The sequence below is a fragment of the Phocoena phocoena genome, chromosome 2, assembly GCF_963924675.1.
Source record: "Phocoena phocoena chromosome 2, mPhoPho1.1, whole genome shotgun sequence".
Taxonomy (NCBI): Eukaryota; Metazoa; Chordata; class Mammalia; order Artiodactyla; family Phocoenidae; genus Phocoena; species Phocoena phocoena.
In genome coordinates this window covers 78,809,196-78,834,944 of record NC_089220.1, presented here as the reverse complement: position 1 = coordinate 78,834,944, position 25,749 = coordinate 78,809,196, and the positions used below count along the sequence as shown (strand labels likewise).

Sequence of the window (25,749 nt, the reverse complement as noted above, 5' to 3'; positions counted from 1 at the left end):
CCTCAGCTGTGTCTCTTTTCTCCCAGGCTAGTTCCTCTGTCTCACCCTCTGCTGAGAATAAACCTTCAATGTTCTGCCATGGTGGAGGAGAGGCAGTTGCCAGCCTAGAGTGAAAGGATCTGGGGATCTGACTGCTTGTTAAACACACTGCCAATCAACCCTTCTTATTTTGGTGTCCTTCTCACATTTTCCCTTTACTTCCAGAGGTACCCAGTGCCACCAACTCATTACCTTATTGTTTTAGAGGAAGGAGTTATTTTACTGTGTAAATTGGTTTGGTCCTCTGCATTCTCCACTGTCGGTCGGCCTAGGACCCAGTGTTCTTGGTTCTATTAAATTTGTTGATCCTGTCACTTGCTCTCTGCTTTTCTGCATCTTTTTGAGTTTATGCCATTTTATGAAATACCTCCCATGAAGGTTTTAGAAGGGGGTGAGAGTAGATGCATGGATTCAATCCACTGTCTTTACCAGAAGCAGTTACTCTTTAATCAAGAGATTTCTTAAGATCATCCAAGTAAAAGTTGTCTGCTAAATGGAAGAATGAAACCATATTATATAAAAATTGTGAATATATAGAATTGGTTGCTTTTTCCAGAACTATTCACATAGAATTGGGAAATTGGACTTCTAGCCTTGAGTTAAAGGTAAGTAGATATGTACTAAGGAGTATACCACTCAGCTGGGTGCTATAAGAGCTAAAGCCAGATATGTGCAATGCTGATTTCAAGCTTAAAGCTGTATTTCAAGTTCTGTTTTATATGAGTTAGCTTGTCTTCCTTATGGGTTTGACAAAAGAACAATTTACAATCCAAGCTACCTCTCACTTAAAAAGCAAAAATAAAGAGAATTTCACTAAAGTTGATTTGATAGTGTGGGTGAGAGAGACAGAATTTTAAGCCTTGTTCCCTGTACTGCTAACTTTATAGGAAAGAATACCTTTAACTGACCTTGAAAGTCAAGAGGAGGTAGAACTTCCTTGAGGGGAGATTTTGAACATAACTGAGTTGGAAGGATATGTGGAATTTTATGGTTGAGTCCAGTGACTATTATAAATATAAATTACTAGGTGTATTAAAATGTATTCTTAAAAAAAGTAAAAAATATGTACCATAGAATTTCAAAGAAAATTATATGTTGTTGAGAGAATTCTGAGTAAATTCAGAGATAAATTGACAGCCATACTGGACTTTAAGAATGGATAGGATTTTTGACTGGCTGAACTGTTTGGAGTATATTTTGAGTACTGGGAGAGGAAGCTGAAAAAAGAAGTCAAAGCCATATCGTGAGAGATTTTGAATACTGAAGTGCGGATTTAATTATCTAAACAATGAGGACTAACTGCAGGATTTAGAGAAAGGGACTAAAGTTCTGAAAGGTGTAGTTTAAGGAATTTGACCTGGCAGTAAGTAGTGCCCATTAATAGCTGTAGTTAAAGAGAAGAGATGAAAGTCCTCCATACTTAGTGGCTGTTCTAATATATGACCTTGAACCTGTCCCTCACATTTCTCTGATTGTGTTTTATAGAAGAACTCTTAACTGCCAGTGTCATGTGGTACTAATAGAACTGAGTGATAAGTATTTGTAAGGACTTCTTATGTGCTCAGTTCTATGCTGGCTTCTATAAGGGGTACAAAGTAAGTCAAAGAGTTATTTTTCATGGAACTTAGAGTTTTGTAAATGAGGGGAGGACTCTAATAACTTGGATCATATAAAGCCAAATTGGTATTTGCTATAAATGTAATTGGGACCTAAGACACGGAAGATGACCACATGACCTAGAGTAGCTGAAGGCGATGTCATGGAAGCCTCAGCACTTAAACTGGTCTGAAGGATGGATGAAATTTACATGGGTGGTGGCAACAAAGTGAATCAATATGAAGAAGATTCCTTGGCAAGAAGACATGCAGGGACAATGAGGAACTTGTTTTGGATGAAATTTACATGGGTGGTGGCAACAAAGTGAATCAATATGAAGAAGATTCCTTGGCAAGAAGACATGCAGGGACAATGAGGAACTTGTTTTAAATGAAACTAAGAGCTGGTATTGGTAGATTAATAAGAAAAAGGTGAGGTGGGAATTTAGGACCCAATCATAAAGGGCCCTGAGAGATGGACCAAGCGATTTGGGATAAGAAATAGCAAGATATAGAAGGCTCATCAACAAGGATTTATATTATTAAAATATATCTCAGGAAATTTAGTCTGGCAGTAGTATTCTTGGATTGGGAGTAGAAGAAATTGGAAATGAAAAAGAGTCTAAGGTGCTCTTATAGGAAACAGGTGTGAGGGCTTAGAGCATGAAACTGCTGACAGTAGGATGGAGAGAGAGAACAAAACTAAAAGAAAGATTTTGATGGAAGAATGAAAAAGAAACTAGCACCAAATGGCCAGAAGCTGGAAAAGGAAGAATCAAAGATTAATCCACACGTAATGATTGGGGAAATTAGAAGCACACATTTTTGCAGAAGAGAACAGGGTTGAGAAAGAACATGATAAGCTTGGTCTTAAACATACTGAGTTTTAAATTATAACATATAAACCAAAGGCATATGTTTTTAAACTATGAGGTTGGCACACAATTGAGATGTTCAGGCTAAAGACTAAGGTTTGTTATTTATCAGAGTCAGGACACAACTTTAAATTCTGGGTTTGTTTAGTTCTAAACTACATAACCTTTGCAAATCAACCTAGTTTTCACCTCTGGAAAAGGGAAAAAATAAAATTAGTAGCCATTTCATTGAGTATATATTATATGCTGTGTAGTATATTAGACTTTTTTTTCACATGGTTTTATTACTGAAAACAGCACTCCTGTGAGGTAGATGCTGTTGTCATCTCCATTGTACAGATCAGTAATCTGAGGCTCCGAGAGTTTGCATGACCTAGGATCATGTAGCTACAAAGTGACAGAGCTAGGATTTGAACCAAGGGCAGTGTGTCTCCAAAGCTACTGCTTTTAATCAGTTATGCAATGCTGCTTTCACTGTGCCTCACTACAGTATGTGCTTTACCTACTTTTATAGTTAAGCTGTGTATTTACTAAGTGCTTACTAAGTGCCATACTCTGTGCTAAGTGCTTTTTATGCATTATTTTATTTAACCATCTAACAAGCCTATGACGTTGCTACTACTGTTTACATTTTACAGATGAGGAATCACTTAGAGGGTGAGTTACTTTTCCAGAGTCACAGAGCTGGGAAGTTGCAGAACCGGAATTTATGCTTTAAGTCTATCTGATTTCAGAGCAGATGCTCTTTTTTATTCTTAAAAGTTATTTTGAAGATTAAATAAGATAATTTCATCATTTTCTTAACTTTAAGGCATAAAGCAAATTGTCTTTAATTAGTAGTGACAGTGTTCCTATTTGCAGCAGCAGAATAACAAAGGTGATGGTTGAACCCATGGACTGCATAAGCTATCTAAGGGAATAAATTGATAAAGAAGACTATAGAGAGAATCATGAGGGCTATTTATAATTTAGGAGCAGCAGGAGGGAAAGGAGTTGGAGAAGCCCAGCAATAACTTAGTAAATACAGTAACATGGAAGCCTAAGGAAAATAATCACAAAGATTTGAGACATCAGTTGTATCGCATGCTACATAAAATTTGAAAAAGATAAGGTCATTAGACAGTGTCCCAGCACATTGCTACTTACACTAAAAACCAGTAAACAGGACCACCATCCATCCAGTTTCCCAATGCAGAAAGCTGGGAATTTTTCTTACTTTTTTTAAACTTTCTTCACTTCTCCAGTCACTTATTTCAGCCTAGAAAATCTCTCTCAAAATACTTGCCCTCTCCTCTCCATCCTCACTGCTACTTCTCCAGTTCAGGAAAGCTTTACCTCCTGCCTAGATTCCTCCAGCAACTTCTCAGTTCTTTCTGCTTCTTGACTTACTGCCCTCCAGCCCATTCTCCACTGTGCAGCCAGAATGATGTTTCTAAAAGACAAATGAGATCAGGTCAGTTTTCTGTTTAAAACATCCTCATGGGTTCTCAATGATCTGAGGATAATAACTTAGTATGGCATATGAAGCCCCATAACATCTGTCCTCTTTCTAGTTTTTCAGCCTCACCTCTCCACTATTACTCGTCTAGTTGTTTCAGCTATGCCAAACTTACTTCAATTTCTAGTACCCATCGTGTGCTCTGGGACTTAACACATGCTGTTCCTTCTGGAACAGTTTTCTTCTCTCCTGCCTTCTCTCTCTCTCTCCCCTCTCCCTCTCCCTCTCCCTCTTTCTCTTTCTCTTTCCCTCTCTCTCTCCCCAGACTTTCCTGGTTAACTCATCCTTCAGATTCTTTGAGAAGCCTTTTGAGTTCCTTCCAGTTAGGTCCCCTGCTTTATACTCCCACCGCATCTCATGCATCCACCAAAGCAATCCCTACCCTTTATTGTAATTGCTTATTTAACTTTATGTCTGTACCTCCAGACAGTAAGCTGTTTTATGCAGAATTTATGTGTGCTCCTATTGTTATCCCCAGCACTTAAAACAATGCCAGACCTACCATAGACATTCAATAAATACTTCTTTAATAAGTGCTATGAATGAATATATGCAGCATGAAATTATTTTGTATGTTAAATACATCATTTATAAAATGAAATTGTGAGTTTTTTAAACCTCATGGTTTTCTCTAGGTGGTAGGAGGGATGAGGGAAGTGCAATTTCATTTGGCCTTTTCTTTTTTTTGTCAGTTTTAAGATTAGTAACAGCAAGTGAGGTAGGTTTAAAAGAAAAAATATCTTGATTTAATAAGAAATTCTCACAATTACGGTATTACAGTCTTTTAAAAGGATAAAAAAATTAAACAGGGAAATCATGATGCCCATAACCTTTTCAGTTCAATAATTAGTAGAGCTCAAATGGAGTTATTATGAATATGAATATTTATCTGTATGAATAAATGTGCCAGAAAAAATAGAATCATATAAGTAATTTCCTTTTCATTTACTAGGAATTCACTTTTTAAATGCTCAGACTCCAAGGCATTCTTATAAGCCATGAAATGACCCAAGTTGGCCACATCTGTTCAAAATGTGTTTTAGAAAGCTTATCTTAACAATAGTTAGTTGGAAAATTAATGTTCACCTTCCATAAAAATTTTATCCAAAAGAGAACACAGCACAATTTAGATATATGTGAAGCAAGGAATATACTTGTATACAATGGAAATTATAATGTGAAATAAGTAAAAAATGATCTTATTATTTTGTCAAAAATAATTTAACTGGTTAGAAAACAGCAACATATTTCTTTTCAGCTGGTCAAGATCCTTTTGAAATTTTATTTTATTTTATTGATGTGTTAGCTTTATACCTTTGTATTTATACAAAGGATGGGACCAGTTTGACTGATGTCAGACAGAATAACAGCTGTATTAATCATATCCAGTGGCCATCTGATCTGAATCTTTTTCTATATAACATTCCCCAAATGGTTAAAAACAGGGGGAAAAATAGTGACATCCCTGATTCAGTGGGTAATCAGATAAGAAAAACATTGACAACCATGTGTAAATTTTATTCAGTTTTAGAGTTCCAAAAGTAGAAAATTTTTGTCCTATTTCTAACGATATAGAAAAAGCAATTAGTAACTTTCTCCTGATGCCGAAAGCTCAGCTTCTCCGTACACTGGTGCCGAATCAAATCTCGGAGACAGAGATTTGGGTGAAGTAGAAAAGGATAGCTTTATTACTTTGCCAGACAAAGGGAGACACAGCGGGCTCCTGCCTCGAAAAGCTATGTGTCCCAACTTGGAGAGGATAGTGAGAAGTTTTATAGTAATGGTTCAAAGAGGGTGTGATCAGCTCGTGGACATTCTTCTGATGGGTTGGTGGTAAGGTAAGTAGGAGTCAGCCTCATCAACCTTCAGGTTCCAACTGGTCTGGGGTCTGCATGCTTGTGGGCAGCATACCATCGTTAACCGTTAACTTCTCCCACCTGGAGGGGATTTCAGTATCTGCAAAACAGCTCAAAGATATTATTGTGTGTATCCTTTGATGGGGAACCAGGACCTTGTGCCAAGGCTGCACTATTGTTTCTCTTGACTGTTTTGTTTCTCCCTTGTCTCATATCCCCTCCCTTCCCTAATTAACAACTGCTTGAATCTGCATGTTGGAACTCAGGGAAGGTCATGGAGGCTGAATGAAGGCTATTTCCTGTAATCACAGAAATGGGAGACACAGAAAGGCTTTGTGCCCAGAAGGCCCACAGGGCCCTGCTCTGTATCACTCCTCCCTTTTACTTGATAATTCTGTTTGGGATTGTGTCTGAAACTATACCTGTCAGTACATGCCAATTGGACCCTTTTCTGGGAGTATACAGGGTATCTGAACCATGGAGAAGACAGCCATTTGGTCATTGTGTACTATGTACTGCACACTGCTAGGAAAAAATTATGAGAGGGTTTAAGAAATTTAGAAACTTATAGTCTCATGAGAAACATTTAAATTCAAGGGGTACATAGTAATGCAATACAGAAATACGTCACAAGGCAGCATAGGACAATCCCACAGGCAATAATAAGAGTGATTTCTATAAGTTGAAGAGAAGGAAATTGCCTGTTGGGGTTTATGTTTATCACATTATATTTCACTTTTTAAGATTTAATCTTTTGGGGTTTTTTTTCAGCCAGTCAAGATTCTTTTGAATCTCTATTTTACTTTATTTTCCCATTCAGTGTATTAGCTTTATGTCTTGGTATTCTTGTGAATGATGGGACCAAATGGCTGAAGTCTTTGACTCTCAGTTTACGGAGCTTGATTTCCATTGAATAGGCAATGGTCAAACACCAAAAGTTTTTGAGTGGATGAATGCCATCTCATATTGTCAAGGAAAGTTAGTGTGTTGACAACATGTAGGGTAGATTGGGAGGGGTGAATATAAAGCAGGAAGACAAGAGATTATTGTAATAGTTCAAGTGCAAAGTGATCAGTAAGGATGTTAGAATGGAAGGGAGTGCGTACATTTTCTCATTCACTGCCATATGCCTAGTGTATAGAAGAGCATCTGGCACGTAATAAGTACTGAGTGAATATTTGTAGATTCAATAAATGAATTCATGAAAATTTTAAAATGTAGGCTGTGTGGCAGAAGGAAAGGAAGGAATTAAGTTCTACTCCAGTATTTTAAGCTTGATTGAACAGAAATTGAGCAGGCAGAGAAGGTTTTGAGGAAAAAATAAAGAACTGTGTTTTATTCACGTTGAAGTAAGACAACAATGCCCCCAAGTAAAACACTCAATAAACGTTTGTTATGGGGGGAGCGAATACATGGGAGAGAGATTGATGGCTAGGGTTTTCACTTCGAGAGCCATATGCAGTAGAGGTAATAGATATAGTAGGGGTCATGGTCGTCAAAGATGGGAGTATATAGATAAAGAGCAGAAGGTCCAAGGGAATAGCAAATTAATAGAGAAAAGATAACATATGTCGACTGCTTCCTGTGCACTAGGCACTGGGTTAAAAGCTTTGTATGTATTATATCTTCTAATACAACATCCCCCGAAGGGCAGGTATTACCTAGGGAAATGGAAATTCAGAGAACTTAATCAATTCATCCCGGGTCCAGTACTCAGTAAGTGCTGGAGCTAGAATATGAACCTACAGCTGTCTATTCCTAGTTTTCCAACTGTGCTAAAATTACTCTCTGTTCATAAATTTTGTCTATCTTTTCCAGTAAATCTTTAATGTATTTATAGTCGTTATGTTTAAAGTCATTATCTACTGGGTTCAATATTTGGTTAATGTGTGGGTCTGTTTCTGTTTTGTTTGTTTTTCTCTTGATTACAGGTCACATTTTTAACTTTTTCACTGTTCATCTAATTTGTTTTATATATATTGTGGTAGATATTGAATAAAAAAGAACAGTAGAGAGTGAAGTAAATATTCACTCCAGAAAAGTCACACCCCTTCCTCTGTCTGACAGCTAGTTTGTGGTGTTTATTCTCTTTAGTCTGATCTCCAGTTGAGCTGGGTCTGGTTTGAGTTGTTTCAGTTTGCTACGTGTTTGAAATGTTTTGAAAGCAGGATAAGGTCTCTCCCTTTATCAGGGCATGTGATCTGTGCTCCAGTGAGTCTAGAGATCTCTCTCTCCTTCTCCCCCCTACCCTGTCCCCCTGCTTTAAAGTCCTACCAGTTTTTTGGGGGTTTTTTTTTTTTTTTTGCCTTTTCAAGGGCTTACTGCTGTTGGCCTTTCCCTGCCTCCTCTCTGGCTTTCCAAGTCTTGGCTGAAATCTCTCTGTCTTCCTGCCCTGTCACCAGTCCTTGGTACAGTGAAAGTTCAGTAGAAAAGACTTGATGGGCAGGTGTTCTCAAAGGGATCTCTCTCCCCTTTTCTGCCCTGGCCCTAACTCTCTGCATGTAGCTACTGTGTACACTTAGTTAAGACTGTGAAAAAGAACTGGCAGGCTATACACACTCCCTGGGTCTCCTCAGGACTCTTAATAGTCCATCACAGAGGTCCACAGATGGCCATAAGAGTTTGGCTTTTTGTATACGCTGATAGACGTCCCTCATCTATGGAGATTTGCTTCTACTCTGTCTGTTCCCCCATTAGGAAAGTGACCATGGATCTTCACTCATCTAGGAAAGGCTTACCCTGATCTGCAGTTAGTTCATCCAGACTTCTTTGCATTCTCGGATCTCTGTAGGTAAAACACAAAGGCATGGCTCTGTAGCCTATCTGGCATGTTTTTGGTGTTACGGTGATAACAACTGTCTACTTCCACTTTTTACATACTAACTGAAACTATTTAACAATGTTTTAATAATTAATGGACATTAGACCTTAATGGTCAAATAGCAATATGAAAAATATTTTTTATTTTTCAATATAGATTGCTATCGTTTGTACTTAAATTATGGAAAGAATCATGATAATTCAGTGAGAAACTAAACCTTAGAAAAACTGTTACCTATTTAGTATTTTCAATTACAATGAAATCGACAGAGAAACTTATCAAAGTGAACTGCAAAAACTGTATTTGGAGTGATTAAGTGCTGGCATACAGTAATGCTAATTTGGAGTTGAAACCCAAACACAGACCTGAAACATGTTAGAATAAAGTTGCTACTTTCTGTGAATAGTGTAGATATGAGTAACACTGTCCTACATGTTTTAGAAAAGTAAATTGAATGTTGTGTACCACAAATATGTCTCTGGAATGTACACAACTGAATTCTCTACTACCTAAACTGACCCTTTTTTTATCACATGCATACATCATGCTTTTGTGCTACCTGGATGTTGCTTTCTAACAGGGTGCTATGTCTTAGATAAAGAAAATGGCTTAAAGAAAGTGGCTAGCATAAACTTTGCTTCTTGAGGTCTCTCAGGACATCAAAGGGACTTGGAACTGGCTAAAAGTCAGCCAATAAAGATCGAATTTTCTAGATACTTGCGTCTACTAGAGCTTGAAGCTAGTAGAGTTTAGAGGGGCTGCAAAAGACATCCTAAGGATTCACAGACTACTTCTTGGTTCATCAGCCATAAAAACCACTGGGCTCTTTACCCAAATTTCTTTACTTGGAATCTGTGTCCATGCTGGTAAACCAGTAGTAGTGGGGAGAAGAGATTGTACATATTATTTATAGAAGCGACATCACTGTTTCATCATATTGTGGTATTAAAATATAAGGTGCAGTATATTTAGGAAGCTTCCGGAGACCAGGGACATTGTCTTGTTTACTTTTGGATCTTTTTCATCTAGCAAGGCCTGCCAAATAATCACTGTTAAATAAATATTTGTTGAAGAACTGATTGGATGAATATTATGGAAATATTTTACATGAACTGGAAATATCACTGGATGCATCCATATTTTAGATTTCCTAGTACTACGTTGGATTAACATAGCATCTCGCATTACTTTTACTAGGGACTAATAGAAGGATATCAGTAGGATAACAGCCATGCCAACTTTAATTTTTAAAAATCCAGTTATTCTTTGGTGGTAGATTATAAAAGTTTTGCAAAGCTTCAGTGAAACATTTTCTAATAAAAGGAAGCCAGTGATTGTTAAGGTATACTCCCACATAAGAAGACTGTCCATAAAGGTGAGAGTAGAAGGTTCACTTGGTAGACAGTTGCTAGAATGGGAAGGCCAGTGAAGGGAGATCAGCACAGAAGGGGTCAGGCGCCAGCTGACAGAACGAGGAAACACCCCTGAAATCCACATCCCATTATTATTCCTACATTTTTTATTGCAAAGCAGACATTAATTTAATTTGGTTTACCATGGTAATGTATTCCTGTTATCCACTCATAGGGACCAGCTGCCGTACTTTTGCCTTGCTGATTCCCTACTTCATTTATCCACTTTGCTCATGTGAGTTCTTATAGAAAATGCCACCCCATTTTCTTTCCTTCACTTTTCTTGCTGTTTGCCTTTACAGGTCATCCACATTACTATTGATGCTTAGAGGGAGTAGTAGAATTTTCATAGATGTATGCTTTAAATCCCGAAGGGCATGTAGTCAATAGTTGAAATGTAATGGATTTGGAATGGTAGCACAACCACAAAAATAACCAAATAAATAAATGTGTAACTGTGCAGGTAAAACCAAAGACTTAGGCCACAGTCCCAGCACTGGCAGTAACAGAGAACATCAATGGAGTCACTCTTCCTTTGGGCTGGGAGAGACTGTAAGCAGGGAAAGCTATGAAATTCAGAATGAAGGAGATGGGATCATAGTGCTAAAGCCTCCACACAAGAGCAGAAAGATTCTGTGGCACAGCCAGTGAGAGTGCTCCCCAGCACTGACTCCAGCCATGTACCAACCAGATAAGAGATGATTTTACTCTCAGTATCATTTAAATAACACAGCTTATATTCAATGCAAAGCACAGGGAATTTTTTTGTTTCTTTGCTTATTTATTTGTGTGTTTTAATTTCAGGTTTAATCAGACAACATTATAAGCTATCCCAACCTTTCTGGGAGTTATACTTTCCTAGGGCTTGTCTGCAGCGTTGGAACTTCATTAGTTCTTGATACCCTTGGAACTTTACTATTAGTAATAACCTTAAGCATAATAACCATGTTTATGGCTTCTTTGTGTGCGCAGGCCCAAGGAAAGGCCTTAGATTACATTCTCTGTGTCTCTGAGAAATGCTCTAAACACATTTTTTCCCCTTCTACATATAGGTCAAAGGGCAGGGGAAAGCACAGTTTGGCTGCATATATCCTCATTTACTACATAATTACTTAGTATCTTTCCCCCTTAGCCTCCCTTTGAAGCTAAAGCTAGTGGCATTCCTAAACTTTATAGTAATCTTTAAGCTTTCTCATTATACACAAAAATGTTGGTCCCTTACATCTTTTTATAAGGGTTTGGTGATTATTAAAAATGCCATGCTTTATGATAACATTTTTCATATGGTTTTAAACACATATTTTAAGCAGAAATATACAGTTATTTTCCTGTAGCTCACCATCTATTTTGGAATTAAAGTTTCTGGCATGGATATTTTTTAGGACAAAATAAGTTAGGTGAGCATTTTTGCTAACTAATTTTAAGATTCCTGTTACTTTCCTTCTTTTTCTTTTTTTCCCCTATTTTCAGCTTTCTAAGAAGTACGGAGTCCATGTTTGTGGAGAAGGTGGAGAGTATGAAACGTTCACTTTGGACTGCCCTCTATTTAAGAAGAAAATAATTGTGTAAGATATCATTTCAGCATTTTCTTCCCCTTCCTCAAATTTAAGTGGTGGAAGCAACGTAACATTAAGCTGGAGGCAACTTTTGTTAAGAGAAATAGAACATGTCCTCCAAGTTCACAAACACTCAATTTGTTTAATACCAGTGAAGTCGTCTGAATACCTAAATCAATACATGACAAGACGAGGCCTTCATAGAAGCCTATAAACTTTTTAGACATTGCACTTTCATTTACTTGCTGATTATGGCCTGCAGTAAAACTGGTACCTACACACTGACACTTTTATCCTTTCATGAAGTGTGAATTGCCTGTGTTATTTATTTTTCATTACAGCTACATTTGATAAACTGCCACATCAGTAGCCTGTGGGTTCCATTAACTCCGTTCTCTTTTTCCTTTTTCTTGGCTTTAATAACTTAGAATGGTAATACTAAACATTTCTCTTCAATTATTTGGGGTTATTTTTACATATAAACTTTGTTTTTGAATGAATTCTGTTTTATGGTGAATAGTGTGATTTCTTTGCCATAAATTGTTAAAATTCGTGTAGCAAAAAATAGGAACTTTCTTCAGTTTGTTAACATTATTATCCATACTCTAATTTATATCACTCCTCTCATATGCTAAGAGAGCACTTTATTTGCTTTTACTAAGCTCTTCAGCTTCTTGAAAAGGTTGTCAGAATTATGCTTGATTTCAGAAACCTCAACTGATGAAAGACTAGAATCTTGTATCGAATGGACAGCTTTAATATTTTCAACACTGAAAGGTGACTTCTTTGTACATATTAATAATGAGGGAAAGAATGTTCTAAGAAGTTAAGACAACTCCAGGTGAATTTTCTAAAAGTTACATTTATCTTGGGAAACATAGCCAAGACCTTTTCATTACCCTGTGCAATATTCACCCACTCTTGCTTCTCTCATCTCTTCTAACTTGTTTTCCATTAATAATCATCGAACATAATAATAATATATTTGGCAAATATATATCAAGTACCTATTATGTCTAAAGCATTCTACTGGGCACCACTGATGTTGAAACATAGTTCCTGTCTCCAGAAGGGTAGGAGGAAGACACATCTGCATAAAATTGTGACACAAAATGATAGAGGATAAGAGTCAGAAGAATAAGTTCATAAACGAGAGGTATTTCTTCTGGCTTCAGTGATCACAAAACAATTCATTGAATGAACTGTGCCTTAGGTATTACTTCTATGAAATAATAGTGTTTGGTTACTTAAGAAAAACATTTCCATGCTAGGGTGAAATTATAGTATAATAGGAAACTTGCAATATACTTATTAGACTAACCAAATTAGAAAAAAATAAAAAGCTCAATAAGAGAAAGAAGGCCAAAGAATAATCCTCTTCCTGTTTATTGGACAACTTGAGGTCCTGGAGCACCCAGAACTCTTTATGGACAACATAGAATTATAAGAAATGTGCTGCTTTACACTACATAACCATAAGGTTTATTTTTCATAGTACTTTAGACCTGAAAAATGAATCTTTCACCTCATCATTGTGCAGATAGAGAAACCTCAACCTGACTGAGGCAATGACATGATGGGAGTTAATCATGCTGTTGAAGAGAAGGATGTCAGGGAAGGTGTATTAGAACCCTCTAGTGCCAAAATGAGCCGTTCAATTGAACTGGATAATCATTTGTTGAGGATAATTATGTGGGTGGAAGTCTGCAAGCTGCCACCCTACTCTGTAAAAGTTCTTCAGTAAGAATGGAGAGGCAGGGCTTCCCTGGTGGCGCAGTGGTTGGGAGTCCGCCTGCCGATGCAGGGGACGCGGGTTTGTGCCCCGGTCCGGGAGGATCCCACGTGCCGCGGAGCGGCTGGGCCCGTGAGCCGTGGCTGCTGAGCCTGCGCGTGTGGAGCCTGTGCTCCGCAACGGGAGAGGCCGCAACGGTGAGAGGCCCACGTACCGCAAAAAAACAAAACAAAACAAAACAAAACAAAAAAAGAATGGAGAGGCAAATCAGCAATACTGGAAGTGCTAACATACGAGTGCGTACCTTGAGAACAGAAGGGGAAGAACTGACATTTCTTTCTTACTCAGTTATCAGCTACTCACTAATCTGATTCTGATGCTTAAGCGTGTTCTTTGATTTTTTTTCTTCATAGGCTCTGCCTCACCTCAGCTTCATAACTTTCTTATTCGATTTCTTTTCGCTAGATTGCCTTCCCATTTATCCCCACTTTGCTAAATCCTTCCAATTTTAAAGGCTTTGGTTGTTACTACTTCCAGTGCTTGTCCTCATATCTGAACTCTCAGAACACACAGTAGTAGGCACTGATAAATGTTAAATATCGTGGAATTAATTTTTCATTTATTGTTTAGTTTTAAATATCCTATTTCACTTTTATGTATTCCTTTCTTAGGTTATAACTAGAGCTTGTAGTAGTTGAATGGAAAAAGAATGTCACCTACTATATACAAAATCTTTCCTTCTCTTTAAAATAGAAAATGTCCTTATCATACCTATCTGATAAGCACTAAATGTGATGATGTGAATGAATATGCATTGCACATTCTAAAACTGTATATAAATTAAAGTTATTTTATTTAGAGATAGTTTTCCATGTGACACAATTAAAAGATAAGTTTAGACCAGGTAACTACTTGTTAACAATTGACAGTTAATCATACTGGATCCTGTCAGTTAGAATGTGTTTGGGGGGACAAAGTTAATAATTTCTCCTGTTATATTTGACATAGTAGTGATCTTCCACAGTTAGCATACAACTAGTTGATTATTAGGAATCCCCTTTTAAATGTCTAATTCAAATTTTATGTTAGAAAAGGAGACTATGAGGAGAAAAAAAAAACTTTTGCATGCAAAATGATTTGATTATAATTAGGTGTGTTTTTTTTTTTTAAAAAACACAGATAGAATCTCTTGCATAATGAAATAATTTAGACAAATTAGGGTGGTTCTAGAAGTTTATTATGAGATACATTTTGCCCCAAATTCCAGCTAACATTTTTTAAATCTTGTAGGAAACACTGGTATAACAGTCTTTGTGTGGAAGTAATCTTTTAAATTTTTGACTAGAACATTTTACAGTTTACTTTTCACATCAATTAGGATGTGACTACTCACCTCTAGATGCAAATTTTTAGATCAGAAAATGAGGGGTTTTTCCTGAGGAGCCTTGACAAAAAGAATTGCAGCCTAGTCTTTAAGAAAAGAGGACAACTGTAGGTCCTCAAATAAAAAACCTACTTTCTCGGTGTCCCTGGTGGCGCAGTGGTTAAGAATCCACCTGCCAATGCAGGGTACATGGGTTCGAGCCCTGGTCTAGGAAGATCCCACATGCCGCGGAGCAACTAAGCCCGTGAGCCACAACTGCTGAGCCTGCGCTCTAGAGTCCGTGAGCCACGACTACTGAGCCTGCGCACCTAGGACCTATGCTATGCAACAAGTCACCGCAGTGAGAAGCTCGCGCACCACAACAGAGTGCCACCCCCTGCTCGCCGCAACTAGAGAGAAGCCCGCGCGCAGCAATGAAGACCCAACGCAGCCTAAAAGAAATAATTTTTTTTTAGAAAACCTACTTTCTTTTTATTTCTTACTTTGAAATATATGTGTATGCATATCAAAAGTAAGAACTAAAACATGGGGAATATAGCCAGTATTTTGAAAATAAAGTAAGAACTAAAATCCCAATGTATTAATGAAGGTGATAATTTTCTTCTCACTGTTAATGAACACAATTTTAATGTCAATCTTTGATACAACCCCATATTTCCATTTGAATTGTCAATATTAATGTACTACTGCTACAGAGTTGCTGTGTATGGGATGGATGGATGGATAGAAGAAACAATGAGAAGGAAGGAGGGATGAAAAGAAGAACTAAATTCTGTGATTAAAACACTATGCTCTCATTTTCCCCACTTACTCCTCGTTTCTACCTATTCAAGACAGAACTCGGCCCAGAGCATCGTAATATGGCATTTAGCCGTGAGGATGAATCAAGTACTTATCTGCCTTCTCATATCTATTCTGTATCACTTGGGAATTTATTAGAATTTATGAACCATTTTCCTTGTATTTAAATTTATATAATTATTTTTATTATGCTAGAGATAACCATATATTGTTATTGGTATACATGTATGCTTATGTTCATGTATCCATATATATACAGTATGCATGTATGAAAATGTACGTATTCGTGTGAAGATTGGTAATTGAAAAATCAGTGTGGGTTTTTGATAGTGTCAGTAGTTACTGTGTAAATGTAAAGATACTTAACAAAGTTAAACTATACAGTTATTCAACAAATGGGGATGAAAATAAGGCAGTGTATTCTGCACTGAGCCAGAGGTGGAGTGTGGGGAGACAGGCAGACAAAGATGAACAAAACCTGGTCCCTCTCTAAGAAGGAAGACAAGCACACAGACACATAATTATAATACAGTGGATGTGTTATGAACGGTCTGTAAATGCATTACCAAAGCACATAAAGCAGAAAACTAGCACTGTCTGAAGATGTCAGGCAAGCCTTCACGGAAATGATGTTGGAAATGTCTTGTGAGGATAAGTGTGAGCCCACGGGGAATACCTGCGTGCAGTTGACTTTTCAGAGGGGAAGTAGGAACTAAGACCATGGCTGAGCCTCAAGAGAAAATTCAGTGTTTTGAAGTGAGAGGGTTAGGGCCTGATCTCTTAACTTGAGAGAGAGCCTATAGTCAGGGAAGAGAGACTCAGACCTGACTCAGCTAGCTGCCCTTTTGAAGTCATAACTAGGGATAAGCCTAACGCAGCAGTGAAAGGGAGCATGGGATCCAGCTCTTGGCTACTGAGAAACCTCAGTTGTGTAAGAGGAAGGGGCTGCACTGATTACTTGTATTAATAGGGAAAGAGGAGGAGGGTAGCCAACTGGAAAGCATTTTTGCTGTTGTAGAGTTTTTCTTAATTTTCTGGGTCTCTTTGAGGGTATTCCAGCAGATTCTGCTCTAGGTTTCAGAGAAATCCATGAAGCAGACAGAAACCAGACTCTTGAAAGTTGAGTTTCAAGTGAGTTTATGAAAGAAAAGCAGAGCAGTCGTGGCATTATTCTGTTTGAAGCTAAAAGCCATTTATTTGAATCTATTATCTGTCTCCCAGTTGATTCTGGCTTTGTATAACTGAATGAAATGACGTTAGTCAGTTAGAGATTATGGAATTAATAGAATCCATAAAAACCATATTCCTCTTCACTTAGTGTTCAGAATGTTATATATTTTCTCTGGATAACAATCTTGGTTCAGAATGCAGTAATTGTATCAGTTAAGTGAGCTATTTGCTGTCAATCTTCTGTTTCTAGTGGGAATAACTGTCAAGAGAAAGGAGGGCCTGAAACCCTTTCCACTGACACATCACTGGTTCAGGTTAATCATGGTTTTGGTGTACCCATTGTCAAGGATATCAAGACCAAGCTGCCTACATCAGGCATTATTGAGGCTCAGGATCAGTTTCCAAAGCTGGGATTGGGAACATAGAGATTGAAATTTAATGTAAGAATGAGGTCATACACAGGAACTAGAATTTGAATCTATTGAGGAACCAAGATAGGACCAGAACAGACAACTCTGGAGTAAATAGACAAGACGACTAGACTAGAGTTAACAAGGCAGAAAGACAGGTGGTAGAAAGCAAGAGGGTCTCCTCTTTTCTTTCTCTTTCTCCTCTTGCTCATTATACATTGAGACATTTTTCGGTTAGGTAGTCTGTGAAGGCAGGTTATTACTTTCTTTCATGATCCCGATTATAATGTTTTTCTTTTAAAGTCATAGAAGCCTGTTTTAATGTAATTTTTTAAAACACTAACAAGATACGTATTTGATACTAACGGTTCATGAATAGTAGTTGATTTTTTTTTTAACCATCAAACTTTTTTCTCTATCTGATCTTTCAAGTGAAAAGTAGGCATATTTTGCTCATGAAAATTTAATATATCGGATCCTAGTCTTTTGAGATTTCTTCTATTGTCCCTAAATAATTTTGCATTACAAAAGTTAATTCAAAAATATTTTACATTAGTGGAAAAGAATCAAAGTAAGAATTTATTTTGCTGAACAACAATGGTTAAAGTGCTAACAATGTACTAATATAAACATTGGAACTAGTTCCTAAGGCATTAAAGAGATATGAGAAATTTCTGCTTTTAGAATTTGAGTTAATGGACTTAATTGATATTTATAGGACACTCCATTCAAAAACAACAGAATACACATTTTTCTCAAGTGCTCATGGAACGTTCTCCAGGATAGATCATATCTTGGGTCACAAATCAAGCCTTGGTAAATTTAAGAAAATTGAAATTGTATCAATTATCTTTTCTGACCACAACGCCATGAGACTAGATATCAATTACAGGAAAAGATCTGTAAAATATACAAACACATGGAGGCTAAACAATACACTACTTAATAATGAAGTGATCACTGAAGAAATCAAAGAGGAAATAAAAAAATACCTAGAAACAAATGACAATGGAGACACAACGACCCAAAACCTATGGGATGCAGCAAAAGCAGTTCTAAGGGGGAAGTTTATAGCAATACAAGCCCACCTTAAGAAGCAGGAAACATCTCGAATAAACAACCTAACCTTGCACCTCAAGCAATTAGAGAAAGAAGAACAAGAAAACCCCAAAGCTAGCAGAAGGAAAGAAATCATAAAAATCAGATCAGAAATAAATGAAAAAGAAATGAAGGAAACGATAGCAAAGATCAATAAAACTAAAAGCTGGTTCTTTGAGAAGATAAACAAAATAGATAAACCACTAGCCAGACTCATCAAGAAAAAAAGGGAGAAGACTCAAATCAATAGAATTAGAAATGAGAAAGGAGAAATAACAACTGACACTGCAGAAATAAAAAAAATCATGAGAGATTACTACAAGCAACTCTATGCCAATAAAATGGACAATCTGGAAGAAATGGACAAATTCTTAGAAATGCACAACCTGCCAAGACTGAATCAGGAAGAAATAGAAAATATGAACAGACCAATCACAAGCACTGAAATTGAAACTGTGATTAAAAATCTTCCAACAAACAAAAGCCCAGGACCAGATGGCTTCACAGGTGAATTCTATCAAACGTTTAGAGAAGAGCTAACACCTATCCTTCTCGAACTCTTCCAAAATATAGCAGAGGGAGGAACACTCCCAAATTCCTTCTACGAGGCCACCATCACCTTGATACCAAAACCAGACAAGGATGTCACAAAGAAAGAAAACTACAGGCCAATATCACTGATGAACATAGATGCAAAAATCCTCAACAAAATACTAGCAAACAGAATCCAACAGCACATTAAAAAGATCATACACCATGATCAAGTGGGGTTTATTCCAGGAATGCAAGGATTCTTCAATATATGCAAATTAATCAATGTGATACACCACATTAACAAACTGAAGGAGAAAAACCATATGATCATCTCAATAGATGCAGAGAAAGCTTTCAACAAAATTCAACACCCATTTATGATAAAAAACCTGCAGAAAGTAGGCATAGAGGGAACTTTCCCCAACATAATAAAGGCCATATATGACAAGCCCACAGCAAACATCATCCTCAATGGTGAAAAACTGAAAGCATTTCCACTAAGATCAGGAACAAGACAAGGTTGCCCACTCTCACCACTCTTATTCAACATAGTTTTGGAAGTTTTAGCCACAGCAATCAGAGAAGAAAAGGAAATAAAAGGAATCCAAATCAGAAAAGAAGAAGTAAAGCTGTCACTGTTTGCAGATGACATGATACTATACATAGAGAATCCTAAAGATGCTACCAGAAAACTACTAGAGCTAATCAATGAATTTGGTAAAGTAGCAGGATACAAAATTAATGCACAGAAATCTCTGGCATTCCTATATACTAATGATGAAAAATCTGAAAGTGAAATCAAGAAAACACTCCCATTTACCATTGCAACAAAAAGAATAAAATATCTAGGAATAAACCTACCTAAGGATATGAAAGACCTGTATGCAGAAAATTATAAGACACTGATGAAAGAAATTAAAGATGATACAAATAGATGGAGAGATATACCATGTTCTTGGATGGGAAGAATCAACATTGTGAAAATGACTCTACTACCCAAAGCAATCTACAGATTCAATGCAATCCCTATCAAACTACCACTGGCATTTTTCACAGAACTAGAACAAAAAATTTCACAATTTGTATGGAAACACAAAAGACCCCGAATAGCCAAAGCAATCTTGAGAACGAAAAAAGGAGCTGGAGGAATCAGGCTCCCTGACTTCAGACTATACTACAAAGCAACAGTAATCAAGACAGTATGGTACTGGCACAAAAACAGAAAGATAGTTCAGTGGAACAGGATAGAAAGCCCAGAGATAAACCCACGCACATATGGACACCTTATCTTTGATAAAGGAGGCAGGAATGTACAGTGGAGAAAGGACAGCCTCTTCAATAAATGGTGCTGGGAAAACTGGACAGGTACATGTAAAAGTATGAGATTAGATCACTCCATAACACCATACACAAAAATAAGCTCAAAATGGATTAAAGACCTAAATGTAAGGCCAGAAACTATCAAACTCTTAGAGGAAAACATAGGAAGAACACTCTATGACATAAATCACAGCAAGATCCTTTTTGACCCACCTCCTAGAGTAATGGAAATAAAAACAAAAATAAACAAATGGGACCTAATGAAACTTCAAAGCTTTTGCACAGCAAAGGAAACCATAAACAAGACCAAAAGACAACCCTCAGAATGGGAGAAAACATTTGCAAATGAAGCAACTGACAAAGGATTAATCTCCAAAATTTACAAGCAGCTCATGCAGCTCAATAACAAAAAAACAAACAACCCCATCCAAAAATGGGCAGAAGACCTAAACAGACATTTCTCCAAAGAAGATGTACAGAATGCCAACAAACACATGAAAGAATGCTCAACATCATTAATCATTAGAGAAATGCAAATCAAAACTACAATGAGATATCATCTCACACCAGTCAGAATGGCCATCATCAAAAAATCTAGAAACAATAAATGCTGGAGAGGGTGTGGAGAAAAGGGGACACTCTTGCACTGCTGGTGGGAATGTGAATTGGTTCAGCCACTATGGAGAACAGTATGGAGGTTCCTTAAAAAACTACAAATAGAATTACCATATGACCCAGCAATCCCACTACTGGGCATATACCCTGAGAAAACCAAAATTCAAAAAGAGTCATGTACCAAAATGTTCATTGCAGCTGTATTTACAATAGCCCGGAGATGGAAAGAACCTAAGCGCCCATCATCGGACGAATGGATAAAGAAGATGTGGCACATATACACAATGGAATATTACTCAGCCTTAAAAAGAAATGAAATTGAGTTATTTGTAATGAGATGGATAGACCTAGAGTCTGTCATACAGAGTGAAGTAAGTCAGAAAGAAAAAGACAAATACCGTATGCTAACACATATATATGGAATTTAAGGGAAAAAAATGTCAGGAAGAACCTAGGGGTAAGACAGGAATAAAGACGCAGACCTACTGGAGAACGGACTTGAGGATATGGGGAGGGGGAAGGGTGAGTTTTGACAGGGCGAGAGAGAGTCATGGACATATACACACTAACAAACGTAGTAAGGTAGATAGCTAGGGGGAAGCAGCCGCAAGGCACAGGGATATTAGCTCGGGGCTTTGGGACAGCCTGGAGGGGTGGGATGGGGAGAGTGGGAGGGAGGGAGACGCAAGAGGGAAGACACATGGGAGCATATGTATATGTATAGCTGATTCACTTTGTTATAAAGCAGAAGCTGACACACTATTGTAAAGCAATTATACCTTAATAAAGATGTTAAAAAAAAAAAAAAAAGAATATCTAGTGGATTGAAAAAAAAAAAAAAGAATTTGAGTTAAAATACAAAAACACTATTGCTTTCTTAATAAACAACAATAAAAAATAATTAGTTATTAGAACTTCACACATAATCTTAGTTATTCATATGTGCTTTACAGGGTATTTTTGATAAAAGTTGAGTTAATTTACATGTATCCATATGGTGCCAGCAAGCAGTTCATACTGTTTTACCTGGATGTGGTAATTGCTATGTCAGACAATCAATTTTAATAACAATGATATTGCAGTGTGAAGAGTTCATCTAGAGCTTAAAACCATCACCAGTACTGCCTTTGTGAAGGATAATTGAGATTTTGTGTGAAACACTGGATGAATTACCTCTTGAAAATGAAAAGAATAATGAAGATAAAGCACTACTGTTTAATGGTAGCCCATACCAACCAAATTTGTGAAAATGAAATTGAAGTTTCAAGTTGTAAAACTGTTCGGAGATCTTTGAGTGAACCTGAAAGTTGAACTGTGTGTCCTCATAAAGATTAAAAGGTCTTTACTTATTTTTGAAAGTTTAATATTCTCAATCTTTTCCCCAATTAAATATTGGATTATTAAAAGTAGATGTTAATCATTAATCATGTAGTAAATATGTATACAATAGTATACTAGTGGAAATAAATGAGGATTTTTGGTCTTTCCTAGTCACTGGTAGGAGCAACTTGCCACAAAACAGATTTTGCATAGTAGATAAATGTATTATAACATTTTTTTATTTCAGGGATTCATCAGAAGTAGTCACACATTCAGCTGATGCATTTGCACCTGTGGCTTACCTACGCTTTTTAGAATTGCACTTGGAGGATAAGGCAAGTAAATCTAATTCACAGTGATTTAAAGAGAAAATTGAGATATGTGCATTGTCTCTATAGATGTAATTCTATAACAACAAATGAAAGGGTAAAAAAAGTGATTTTTTTCAAATTCTCAATCAGTAACTAAGAATTCTGCAGATGTTTATAGTTTTAAGAGCTGTATATTATATAAAAGATATTACATTGCTGAAGAGTTTGCAGTTCATTTGAAAAGGGAATCATATATACATTAATCAAGGAGAAGACAGGACGGTGTATAACCAAATATTAAATCATCTAGAAAATTAAGAATTAGGTTATTGAGCATCAGCCTTAGGGGAAAGGTTTGAGGATAAATTGGATCTTCATTATACAAAGTTTAAGAGGAGAAGAAAAGGACAAATTAAACCTTTTCCAAAAATATACAGGGGAACAGTCGTACAAATGAAAGATGGAAAATGAAGCAAAAAGTGTGATGGTTTTATTTTAAATACATTGATTGTCAAAACACAGCAGAAGTCAATTTTAAAATGTTTTGTGGAATAGTTAAGGTCTAGATTAGACCCTGTGATTAGAAGCTCTGCTCCTTGAGGCATAAATGATTGGAAGAAGTCTGCATCTTTCGTGTTCTGTCATCAAGTGTCTTGAGGCACACCCACAATCATATATATGATAGAGAATCTGAAGAACCAAGAGAATCAATGATTGGCAAAGGAAGGAGAAAAATGAGAACCCCAGTAATCTCTCAATCAGCAAGAATTTCCAAAAGTAGAGAATAATATTTGGTGCCATTTCTCTAGAAAAACTAGAAAAGACAAGGTTGAAAAGAGGTGATTGAATTGGGCTGAAAGATGACTATTGGTGACCTTTTACCAAAAAACTGGTAAACCTCAAGAGAATGAAGCTAAACTATCCAGACATCTTTCAGACCCACTGAAAGGAGCCTCTTCTAGGTCTCTGCTACTTTTGCTGCCATGGGCACACACAAAAAAATCAAACCCACCAAATTCTGGTTTAAATACATTAGCCATTGTATGTTCATCTCTACCTAAATAGCTCAGTATTCACACTATTTTGGTATTGCTTTGGTCTTCTCTATCCATTTGCCCTCTTGCAGAAAAGAATATTACTTCTTTAAGGTGCAGTACTCACTGACACGGAATAAATAAGGTGCATTTCCTTTTTTTTTTTTCCTTAGGTGTCCCCAGTACCTGACAACTGCAGAACATCTAATTATATACATAACTCTTGAAAAGCATTTTTGTTACTAAGCTGGTATTTTTATATTTTAAAAATCACATAGCATTTTCTCAATTATTATGTCCCACTTTTTTCATTACATTTTTTTATTCTTAGAAATATTTATCTTTATCAGAAGTTGATAGAACCATTGATTAATTGGTTAACACATCCAATCCATGATCTCTGTGATTGGTACCTTCTTTTTTCCCCTTTTACTTCATCTGAAATCCTCATTTCTGTAGCATTTCTTTGCTTTCATCACACTGGTTTATTTTCCTCTTTCTTGTTCCTCCTTTCATCTCTGCCTATAGTATCCTAATGCAAAGGCAATTGAAAATGAGGATGAAAAAGTAGTCACTGTATTTAGCTAATCAAGTTTATTCTACTGGGCATCACCGTTTTTGTTTTGAATATATTCATTGTTTCAACATTATTGGACAATCAAGAAGAATACCATTAACTCTTACTGGTTGTTTTATAACTGATTAAAAAATGTAGTTTTTCGGTATTACCTATGCTGACTTCAGACTACTTTTAGAGTTTGCAGCAAAATTGAGCGGAATGTACAGAGAGTTCCCACACATGCACAGCCCCCCCAGCTGTCAACATCCCACACCGCAACAGTACATTTGTTACAATGAAGGAATTTACACGGACACATCAGTTATTATCCAAAGACCATAGTTACATGATGAGTCACTCTTGGTGTTGTACGTTCTGTGGGTTTGGACAAATGCATAATGACTTGTATCTACCATTATAGTATAATACAGAATAGCTCTGCCTATTCATCCTTACGTTTCCTCTAACCCCTGGTAACCTCTGATGTGTTTACTCTTGCCATAGTTTTGCCTTTTCCACAACATCATGTAGTTGGAATCATTTAGTATGTTGCCATCTCATATTGGCTTCTTTCACTTACTAATATGCATTTGGATTCCATTGTGTCTTTTCATGGTTTAACAGCTCATTTCTTTTTCTTTTTTTCTTAAGACTTTTTTTAGAGCAGTTTTCGGTTCACAGAAAAATTGGAAGGCAAGTACAGAATTTCCCATTTACCCCCTGCACCCACATATGCATAGTCTTCCTCATTATCAACATCCCTCCCCAGAGGGGTACATTTGTTACAATTAATGAACCTACATTGCACATCGTAATCACTCAAAGTTCATAGTTTACATTACAGTTCACTCTTGGCTTTGTACATTCTATAGATTACATGTATCCATCATTATGGTATCATACAGAATATTTTTACTGCCCTAAAAATCCTTCATGCTCCACCTTTCATCACTTAACTACCTCCAACCCCTGCAACCACTGATCTTTTTATTATCTCCATAGTTTTGCCTTTTCCAGAACATCATATAGTTAGAATAATATCGTATGTGCCATTTTTAGATTGGCTTCTTTGACTTAGTAATATGCATTTAAGGTTCCTGCATGTCTTTTCGTAAGTTTTTAAATGCTTAATAATATTCCGTTGTCTGGACATACCATAATGTATTTATCCTTTCACCTACTGAAGGATATCTTGGTTGCTTAAAGTTCTGGCAATTGTGAATAAAGCTTTTATAAAACATCCATGTGCAAGTTTTTGTGTGGACATAAGTTTTCAACTCTATTGGGTAAATACCAAGGAGCATGATTGCTGGATTATATGGTAAGAGTATATTTAATTTTGCAAGAAACCACCAAACTGTCTTCCAAAGTGGCTGTAATATTTTGCATTCCCACCAGCAGTGAATGAGAGTTCCTCTTGCTCCACATCCTTGCCAGCTTTTGGTGCTGTCAGTGTTTTGGACTTTCATCATTCTAATAGGTATGTAATGGTATCTCATTGCTGTTTTATTTTATTTTTTTAAATATTTATTTATTTATTTGGCACTCAGGATCTTTGTTGCCGCCTGCGGGATCTTTTAGTTGCAGTGCTCAGGATCTTGAGTTGTAGCATGTGAGCTCTTAGTTGTGACATGTGGGATCTAGTTCCCTGACCAGGGATCAGACCCAGCCCCCCCTGCTTTGGGAGTGTGGAGTCTTAACCACTGGACCACCAGGGAAATCCCCTCATTGCTGTTTTAATTTGCATTTCCCTCATGACGTATGACATGGACCATCTTTTCATGTATTTATTTGCTATCTCTGTATCAT

General features: G+C 36.8%; 1 protein-coding gene across 1 annotated transcript in view; it reads left to right on the top strand.

Annotated features, from left to right (window-relative positions):
- The window catches only part of DPH6 (diphthamine biosynthesis 6), a 172,127-nt gene extending 148,519 nt beyond the window's left edge, over window positions 1-23,608 (top strand). The window contains exons 7-9 of the mRNA XM_065870908.1: window positions 11,567-11,661; window positions 22,284-22,371; window positions 23,555-23,608. Coding sequence (XP_065726980.1) covers window positions 11,567-11,661; window positions 22,284-22,371; window positions 23,555-23,608 — 237 coding nt within the window. The remainder of the gene's footprint in view (window positions 1-11,566; window positions 11,662-22,283; window positions 22,372-23,554) is intronic.
- The last annotated feature ends 2,141 nt before the right edge of the window (window positions 23,609-25,749 follow it).